The sequence below is a fragment of the Pseudovirgaria hyperparasitica genome, assembly GCF_010093815.1.
Source record: "Pseudovirgaria hyperparasitica strain CBS 121739 unplaced genomic scaffold EJ05scaffold_63, whole genome shotgun sequence".
NCBI lineage: Eukaryota > Fungi > Ascomycota > Dothideomycetes > Acrospermales > Acrospermaceae > Pseudovirgaria > Pseudovirgaria hyperparasitica.
In genome coordinates, this window is record NW_022985611.1 from 1 (window position 1) to 9,720 (window position 9,720).

Genomic DNA, 9,720 nt, shown 5'->3' on the forward strand with positions numbered 1-9,720 from the left:
GCCACCAGTGTGGAGATATCAGCGCGCTACTGAAATTCCGTGCTACGTCGGCGCGAGGATAGAAGGTACCCTTGTACGGTACTCGAGTCTCGGACAGGATAGAGTCTCAGGTATACTTTGCTTTTGTGGGACCATATCTTCATGTTACTATAGTACACAATAGCATCTCTCGTATTCACGACCCCGCGGTCTGTTGGTAGTCTGCCCTTGAACTTATTCTTTTTAGTCCGGTTTATCTTCTACTTCAGGCCCCCAACCAGCCTTCTCAGCCTCGATTTAACAATGTAGTACGTGAGACCACTATACCTCTGGTATAGGGAACTACTCCAAATCCTCTGGTGTCGGTGCGCTGAAGCAAATGCAACCTAATGACGAAATGTCATAACTAATCATACACGAATTGCAAGCGGCCTGCTCAATTCAAAGCTTAGGCAGAGTAGTGTATCCTATTAACGTGATCCCTCTAAAAGACTTGAGTACTCAACCTGCTTTGCATGTGGGCGTGGCCCATACCCTTCGCTGGCCGGTGGCCTTTGCTGTGGTGCTGGATATACTGACGAGTAACCTTGTATGACTGGTGGCGGCGGTTGAGCAGCAAGGTCGTTCCGCCGTATCTGAGGATTAGAATAGTAGGCTGCTGCCGCACTGAGTGGTGGAGCGTGCGGTGAAGTGGACGCAGCCTCTGGTCCAGCCGTGGCTGCAGCGTTCAATTGGAACACTGGCTGGTTGGCCCGCTGTGCGATCTCGTCAGGCCCCAATGTCCAGTGCATTGCTTCAGCAGAGCGCCACGGAACACCCATCTCCGATGCAACCTTCTGCCACATTGCTTCTTTGAAGCTAAGACGCGTTAGAGTCGATATAATCAGATAGAGTGGGCATGCTTACCGGACGTAGAGTCGCGCGAGCTTATTTTTCTTCTCCTCGTCCCAGTGTGCGCGCTTCTCGAGGTAGTTCTGATAGCGAAGTCGACATGAGATGGCACTCCGTCCGGGAATCCTCTTGGAAATGTCCTCCCACTTCATACCTTCGCCCCTTAACAAGACAATGAGCTCATCTTCCTGCTGGGTCCACTTTGTGCCATTCTTCTGCGGCGATTCATCGACTAGTGGCGTTTGTGATGCTGTGCGCTTGATGGAGAGGCTTCGTAGAGGTGGAGAAGGCAATCCAGAGTGACCTGAGTTGTAGTGAGGCGGACCGTTATGATGGGCACCGAAAGATAGGGGTTGAAAGGCGTTGTTATGGTGAAGCTTTTTAGGTTGTTGCAGCGGCTGAATAGATAGAGAATGTGGAAAAGGTTGCAGATTTGATATATGCAGGAGCTGGTACGTAGGAAGTCGACGTCGAAGTCGGCCCAAGTCTGCTTACGCCGGCCGCGGAGCTCGTCGAAGAGGTGGTATGCTTATTGGCAGCAGGCTAAGACGCAGAGTCTCGCGACTCGAGAAGGAGTGAGATATCCACGTTTGCAGAAAGAGTGAGCTAGCGGAGTCTTCCCCAGCTCTAGCAAATATATGTCTTTAAAAGTCTCAGGCGCGGGTGAAAGGAGTCGCAGTGTAGTAGTGTGATAGCTGCAAAGATGAGAGGTTCTTTCACCAGGAACAAAAGTTGAGGAGTGAAAAGTGAAAAGTGAAAAAAATTCAAGTCGTGTGTTAGAAACTAGCAGCTCTGATCTGGAGCTTCAAGCCGCATCATTTCTTGGAAGTAGTGTCGTAGATATATCATCTGAATCTAATTCAATACGGATAATCGTAAGCCATCGGTCTGTTGCTGCGCCGCAGCCACAAACTTTGCAGGAACTTGGAGATCTGCCGCTCTCACGTAACTCGTGGCCGATCAAGAACGCAACCCATGGCACAGAAGCCCCGCGTTACAGAGATCTGGTAAAACAAGCTGAGCATGAAGCCGCCGAGTTCGCTCTGAAATATCTTGAATATAGCCTGTCAAACAACTCGGAGGTGTGGGCCATGGCAAGTGAGGGTAGAAATAGGTGCTTAGTAGCTACCCGTCCCACGCACTTCGGAGTTGGTTACTTAGAGCAATTGGAACGAGATTGGACCGTAGTGTGACGGATTCGATGAAGCTTGGCCCGAAAAACCATGTCTGTCTATTTGCGCGCACATAGCTGCCGTACAACGTCTGCAAGACTGCCCTGAGTGACTTCTGCCGTGTTAGAATGCATAATCTCAGAGCCGTAGCCGAAGCTCAGGATTTAACTTTTTGGACAGGAACTCTTTCAGCCAGAGCACCCAGAACCCGATTATCAGAACCGCAATGACTGACGAACCAATATATCAATGTGCTTCGCCCAGGGAGTGCGCAAGTCAGCGCCTACGAAAAATTCTGGTTCTATGGAGAAGGTCTTCAGAAGGGAGCTCCGATGCTCCAAGTGGATGACGGCACGTCCTCTATCACACTTGATGACCTAGCTCGTATCGTGAGTTACTGTGCCAACCTGGTTAGTAGCTGTGGTCCCGGGTCACGGAGGATCGGGGAAGGCATGCTGACACGCTGAGATGCATTGATGCCATCTGCAACATTATTCTCATCTGTATTATTATGATATCCAACCCTTTCCAAAAATCATCGCCATGGGTGCGGTCGAACAAAATGAGGCCATGGGATCGCAGCGCATGCTTGTATTTATTCGGACCGATCGGATTACAGAGCTCGTCCTCCTTCAGCCGCTCTTGGCAACACTCTGTTGCCAAGAGAGGCTTTACAAACAAGGGAACCGGAAGGAGTGTCTTTGTCACCAGCACTCCGATTATTTTCAAGCCCCCAAAGCCCTCGTGATCCGCACCATATGCCAAAACGATCGGGATGTCAGAACTATCAAGCAAAGGACGCCTATCGGCGAAAGACTCACCATCACCCCTGGCTTGCGAGGAGCTGATCGAGGTGGATGGCGACCTGAGAACCATCCTTCAAGAAGGAGCCAGCGAGGCAATGGGAGGGATCTCCGTTTACACGAGCCAATCCTCGAAATTCGACAGCGAGACAATCCAGAGGTGCCGCAGCAAAGTTGCAGAAGAGCTGAATCGACGACAAGGCCCAAGCACCCTACCCAGAGAGTATCGTATCTGCGAGCTGTTCGAATCTCATCTACAGACAATCCGAATTTACAAAATAATACAGATAGAGAAGCTTACGGAAAGTGGCGTATCGCCAAAAACCCCCCCCAGGTATCCAGGAGCGCGAAATAATTACCACTTCTATCGCCGCGCCCAATCAGCCAACCTCTTGTTTACATCGAGACTTGTTTCAGATGATCCTAGAACATGTCCAGCAACAAGGGGTGCGCACGTACGGGTCGGCCGCCATGCAGGAGTGACTTACATTATTATAATTGCCGCCGCAAAGTCCTTGCGCGCCACACCACTACCTACTACAACCACCTACTTTTATATGGAAGTGGCGCATAGTGACTTTATTAAATTATATAAGTTTGCTTTCAAGATTAGTAGCAGTGGGATATTCTACTTAATAAAGAAGATAATAAGAACGCTGTCGTCTCTTTACGGCTCCTCTATCTTCCCTTTCTTTATATATAATTAGGTTGTCCTGAGCACGAAGAGTGGTAGGATGTTTTTCGCCAAGAGTTATTCTCTTCTAGTACCTCGCTAGACACTCTTCTCCGATACCCCAGCCAGGTCGTAAGTATGCCAGATACTCCTTGGAAGTAATCTTACTTTCGATCTTTACTTCCTTTCCTACGTACTCATCGATAAGAGTTCCGGGCGGTATTGTGCGGGCAGCGTTTAAGGATATCCGCCCTTTCGGATTCCGAGCTATAAAGTATAGCTCCGATGAAGATTGCCAAGGGTAGTCGAGAACGTGGAAAGGTGAAACCCTTTTGCGTTGATACCTTTTACGTCCAAGATAAGTGCACTTCTTTTGAATTTTAAGGCATGCTGCACATTGCGGTTGCTCTCGACTGCACTTCTGTTTTCGAGCGCTATGACTTAGTTACCACCCTACTTCGCATAGCCGAACTTCACTCACCGGTCAATGCTCGACCAAAGCTCTCATGGCCATCAGAATTGGCAAGCGCCGCTGCGCAGCCTTTTGGACGGCTTGTCGGATAGCATCACTGGTCCGTATGGTATATGGTAGAACGCATCGTCATGAGGACAATTTTATACCTATGAGGCTTGCAGACGTCTTTAGTCTACTGGAAAAAAAGATGTAAGAAGTTGTTGTTGAATAGCAGTCATGGCGAAAGCATCAAAGGACTTCCACCAATGACTGCACAACGAAATGGAGTTCCAGCCCTGATCACCCACTGAGTACTACAGCGTGTCTATGTCCAGTATGAAGTGAGATCTCCGTGGGCCTAAGGTTCTTGCCACCTGATATGGGACGATCGTGAGCTCAGTCGTTGGAGACTCAGAAAAATTGACGCACTATTGGCCGCTCGCATATACGGCAGCGTACCTATCAGCCGTCACGATATGGTATCCACTCCACCTTCCTCTGATGAGACTCGATTTCAGTGCTGCCGGTGAAGCATAGCCAACTGACAAGCCTGGTCGACCCTTGCCATTTGAAAACGGACTAAGGTCCAGAGTGTCGTTTCTGCGTCCCCTGAACACGGGGGTCGTGAAACGCTTTCCAGCTGGTGGACGGAGTCGACCCCCTCGAGGTCGGCACCAGCCTTGGCCGCAAAGCCCCCCAGCATCGTAAAACTACTCATTCTCCCTTCGTTATGAAGCTCCTCACAGCACGTGAAATTGTCCTACATTATTACCCTCATGTCTCCATCTAATCATGAGAAGCAACCAAAACCACAAATCGACAGTACGGTCTCAGGGGCGTTAGGCCGTCTGATGGCAAAGGGGACTTGGACCTACAAGCAAACTGATGTCGGTCAGCAAGCAGGTACATGGTGATGTCTGTCCACTCATCTGTGGTGATGATGGTGTGATGTTTCTCATGCTCAAATACCATCGAATTTGACCATGGCCTGCATCTCCAAACGAATGCGAGTGTTCAGCTATGCCCGTCAAATTTTCAATTATGGTCATGGTACGTACGCCTTTGGAAAACGAACCGTAAAGTGCTGCCCTCGCTATTCATGATTAGAAGTACCAAACAGATAAGCAATATTCTTGACGCTTCACAGCTTCGCGACCGTCCCGACATCTACCAGATATTCCATCATAAAGAGGCTTCATACATTGTTCTGGAGGACATGGTAAGCCACAACGGCCTTGCAAACCCCTCAACTAAGTACATCTAACTGTTTCTTTCCCAATGCAATCATTCACCAGAACGTGTCTGCCGTAATGAGACTCGCCGCTTGCTTTCTCTCTCGGACACATATACTTAGTAATCGCAAGCATTGAGTGGAGCCAGTACCATCAATGATTCATCCTCATAGCACACCAGAATCTAAATCTATAGAATAGATTAAGAGGGCTCAATGATTGAAAGGTGCATTATTGGTCAATGTTTGTGAGACTGTGGGTCTTCCTCCACCATCCCTGACAGCGTGACGCAGTATACTGGCGGCTGGTGTGCGACAAAGCGGCATGGGTCGCTTCATTCATGCATTGCTCTGGCGGGCCTCCCGAAAGTCATGACGAGTCAGAATAGGAGATATGTGATGTGGGCGCGTGCCGGGGCTGCAGTACATACACTGCAGTGATACTGATCTACCATGCACGTTTGAACGACCCAGGAGCACCTAACCGCCATTCCGAGGCCATCAAGAAACAACGACTTGAAGAATCTCAAAGAATCCTATCAGAATCGCCTTCTTCGTCCAAGGGTCAAGCCGTCCAAGCACTTGCTGCTCTCTTTTCGTATCCAGTTCTCGGCGCAGAATAGATTTGCCCACACGACACCATAACATTGCTCCTTATGCTTGTTGTTGATGGAATACCTGCCGAATCGAAGGTTTGGCCTAGTGAAGTCCAATTGGGACAGTTGAATGACCCCTACTATGAACACCTACGAAGTGGAGCAGAATCCTGCAGAGCGAAGGAAAGTGCAGTACGAGATTCAGAAAGCAAATGTCTATGCGAGCCATCTGAGCACGCGATCCTACATTGTCGAAAAATATCTCAACATGCGCGATGCTAGCGAGTAGATGCAGCAGAAGCAGAATAACCTGAAAGACAGGAACCGTTACGGTGTAAGACCGGAAATTAAGAATTATCTCGGCAATCGGCCTGGGGCGAGGCTCGCAAGTGCTGGTGTGAACCGCAAAGCAGGAGTGGCGAGCACGACATACGATAATACTTGTGTTATAATTCAATCACCTGCTCTTGCCGGCCCAGCGTTGAGGGCTTGGACGTGCGGCTACTCCGTGTGTAGGCCATGGATAGCTCTTCCCAGATGCTACTGCCCTTCGTTCGATATCGGTGCATTTACCGCTCCTTAGCTTCATCACGGTATACAGTTCGTATACAGTAGTGGCATAGTGTGAGACTACTTTCTGTTCGGGTTTAGAGGCTCGTCAGGTCATCACTACAGCGTGTCTATGTCCGGTATCAAGTAAGAGTCAACCTTGCCCTGGCAGCGGCCATGTATTGATAGTTCCATAAGGTAGCACTTACAGGCCATTGCTACCGCGCAAGCCGCTCTTGGCAACAAAGTGTTGCCAAGAGCGGCTTTACAAACAAGGGAACCGGAGGGAGTGTCTGACTGATCAGATAATGATGCCTCATGAGGCTCATACGAAGCACTTCTAGGTAGCCTTGCGCCTGAAGATGAAGGTTATAAAAGTAGAAATATGCAAATAAGGCAACTATGGTTAGTTGAAATTGGCGAGAATCTGATACGTAATGGACTCTTCTTCTAGGGCTTCCTCTTACTGTACTCCTCTTCCATTCCGCACCTGGCCCTGCGCTCATCGCCTTTTAGCTGTCACTGGGGTAAGAAATGGTCTAATCAGAGAATTTGACAGCCGCATGACTCCCGAAAGATGCGTAGCAGATTTACGAGGGAAATATTTGTTAGCTCTCTGCCGCAATGCATTCGTCTGCAACCAAATTAGCGCCCCTGGTCGTCCCTCACTCGAAAGCTGGACACGAGGGCACGGTACTCTGCCACACTACCCAGCAATCACTGTATTTGAAGAAGACATAGACAAAGAGGACAGGTTCAATATTATTTTTGATCAAGAAAATCCAAAAGCCAAAGGCAAATCTTTCCGTCAAGCTCTCGTCTCTGTGTGCTCTCTAATTTCGCGGCCTCGGCTCTCTTCGCCGTCGGCTCCCTTCTCGAGTGAGTCTGCATCCGGTCTGCCTGGGAGAAGGAGATGAAGGAGAAGACCGGGACTCGTATTACATAAAGCCTCCTGTAGTCCTCGTCATGAGCGGTGGAGTCTTATTATGTAATCTTCGAATTATAGAAAAGACAGCAAAAATCTTGCTGTAATGCGGCTTGTGTATTGTCGCCAGTTGTGCATGGAAACGGCCACGCGTGTCCGCTCTTCAAGAAAATTCCCTGGAGAAATTAGCAAAGATCCAGTGACCAAGGGGGGAATGAAATTTGTACTTTTGTCTTGGATGAGCGAACTTAGTTTCTGGAGGCATGTGATCATTCCCGGTTGAGTGATCTTCGCGCTCCAGTCATTTTTACAATCTTTGATCGGATTACAGCTGCGAGCATACTTCTTTTGGAAGAGCTCTATGATAATGTCGAAGCATCCGTCAATTCTTCGGACAGCTTCATTTGCGCTTTCCTCTGCGAAGCTCATCTCACAATCTCCTTGGCCCACTCTACTATCCAGAATACTGTTAACATTCTTCAGGATGCCTTCGGTAGCAATGGCTAAACCAAGAACTATAATGAACGCATCGGTCCATTCATCGTAGCCTCTACTACCCTCCAGCATGTTTTGCAAACGTCCTAGTAGCATCTTCATCATTTCTCTCTGTAATCGTGCGTAGAAATGTTTGATTTGTCGGTTCGCCAGACGCGGCGAAGTCTTGTCGCCGTAGTCATCTGGTCCATAGTTTGATAGCTTTGAGAGGATTTCAACTTTGTGTTCTTCAGGTATGGTCAAAGTGTGTGAAACAATATAGGTGGTCATTATGAGATAGTAAACCTCCGTCAGTAATTTCTCCTTCATGTTATTAGCAACCTGTCCAACGACCTCGTCACGGGCATGTGCGCTCATACCTGTTCGGTTCCCTGAGCAGGGTCGATGTTGACTAGACACTCGAACATCTGTTTCGCGAATTCTTCCTTTTCACCCGCATAGTAACGACCGACAAAGATGGGCATGAAATGAGTAGCGATCTGTTTGACATGAGTGTCATATTTGGTCACATCCTCGATATAATCAATGTTCTGTAGCCCAAGTGGAGGCGAAGCCTTTTCTACACGCATGTTTTGGCCCGTTTTTGCGTCCTTGAGGTGTTGGAATTGCCGTAACAATTCTGGATTACTCGGCTTGAATTCATAGACGTCAACTTCAAGCCAGGGCAAGCCCCATCCTGGCGTCAATTGGATCTTGATCATAGACTTTCCCCAATCATGAACATTCGCTTCGCACAGTTCGATTAACGTGTCTTTGCTGTGGAGGTCGGAAATCAAGGCTATAATCTGTTAGCACTGTTCAATACTCATGTTCGGAACATACTTGGTAGGAGAAAAATCATAAGATCAGGAAGTGTATCACGACAGCAGCCTAGTTTCCAATCATCACCTGGATTTTGTGATCTATTTACGCAACGGCGACAGATTTCGCCTGGGTCGCACTAGAATGGTCAGTCGAGCTATGGCTCTAGAAGAGTGGACTGCTCCTACTTCATCTGTCTGAATCATGCAGGGCCAACAGACAGGTGCTTTCTGGTCTGTAACGAAATTATCCTTCGAGGCGGAGCTAGCTCTAGATCGAGCATGCTATCGTCAAGGCTATCGCTCAGAGGCGTCATGACAGGGTCTTCATACTCCTCAAGCACTGGGGATACATTTCTAGGAGGAATCCCTCGTGCCTGAGGATCGTGTGATTGTCCAGCGGCAGCGCACTGTGTAGTTGGTAATTTCTTGATAGCCATGATATTCCCGTTCTAGTGAAAGTGTAAGGCAGAGGCACATATGGTCTAAGCGGAAGCTCTCGAAACTCCCGTCGCTACATTAGAGACATTTATACAAAGGGAACGACAGGGACCGTAGAAAAGTGGCAATAAGAACCCAGTCAAATAAGCAGGATCAAATCGACTTCTGACAAGGGGTGAGTGCTCAGAAGGGGTTGTGTATCAAGGATTCATGTGTGGCTTGCTGCGACCGGTCAGACAGACGCCCTCTTGATCGATCGTTCTCTGCATACATGCTCGTTCTGCTCAGCCGTATGTGTTCGGGCTCGGAAGCGGCACAGGCCTTCCGTGTATGGATCCACATCCATTTGTTGTTGTACAGTGCGCAAGCGACTGGTGGGTCAGGTTCCGAGAAGAGTTCTAATTGATCGGGATGTACCTTCACTGGTGGCTGGCCATGACAACCCTAGCAACTTTGCAGGCCGCAATGCAGCTGCTTATAAAGGTAACACTCACGATTTATTGTGTCACTTATCATGAAAAAGACACGAAGTAGTGCGGGCATCACCCTCACCGGTCACAGGCACCTCAGACCCGGGTGGTGTGCCGACTCCGCACATAGCTCTATGAGTACCCCTGTCCCTTATCGTGATTCACAAGCAAGCATTGTAGAAGCCATGGCTGTAGAGGATGATGCTAAACGACTGGGAGCAGAGGTCGGCGAGTTTGATGT

General features: G+C 48.8%; 4 protein-coding genes across 4 annotated transcripts; 2 read left to right on the plus strand and 2 right to left on the minus strand.

Moving 5' to 3' along the window:
- Window positions 1-692: 692 nt before the first annotated feature.
- On the minus strand, window positions 693-1,085 carry EJ05DRAFT_419967 (uncharacterized protein; the record flags this gene model as incomplete). Its single annotated transcript, XM_033741458.1, has 2 exons — window positions 693-837; window positions 886-1,085. Coding segments are annotated over 2 exons (345 nt in total), but the record flags the coding sequence as incomplete, so codon positions are not given.
- A 1,445-nt stretch (window positions 1,086-2,530) lies between these two features.
- Window positions 2,531-3,510, plus strand: EJ05DRAFT_481289 (uncharacterized protein). The gene has a single exon (XM_033745040.1). It carries the CDS (start codon window positions 2,586-2,588, stop codon window positions 3,198-3,200), a length of 615 nt encoding a protein of 204 aa, XP_033594899.1. The 5' UTR covers window positions 2,531-2,585; the 3' UTR covers window positions 3,201-3,510.
- A 1,238-nt stretch (window positions 3,511-4,748) lies between these two features.
- On the plus strand, window positions 4,749-6,085 carry EJ05DRAFT_515645 (uncharacterized protein; the record flags this gene model as incomplete). The annotated part of the gene is made up of 2 exons (XM_033748622.1): window positions 4,749-4,875; window positions 5,678-6,085. The coding sequence occupies 2 exons, from the start codon at window positions 4,749-4,751 to the stop codon at window positions 5,824-5,826; spliced, it is 276 nt and encodes a 91-aa protein (XP_033594900.1). The 3' UTR covers window positions 5,827-6,085.
- Window positions 6,086-7,306: 1,221 nt separating this feature from the next.
- On the minus strand, window positions 7,307-8,620 carry EJ05DRAFT_345993 (uncharacterized protein). The gene is made up of 3 exons (XM_033740965.1): window positions 8,128-8,620; window positions 7,501-8,068; window positions 7,307-7,449 (listed from the first exon to the last, which is right to left on the minus strand). The coding sequence occupies exons 1-3, from the start codon at window positions 8,467-8,469 to the stop codon at window positions 7,349-7,351; spliced, it is 1,011 nt and encodes a 336-aa protein (XP_033594901.1). The 5' UTR covers window positions 8,470-8,620; the 3' UTR covers window positions 7,307-7,348.
- Window positions 8,621-9,720: the final 1,100 nt, after the last annotated feature.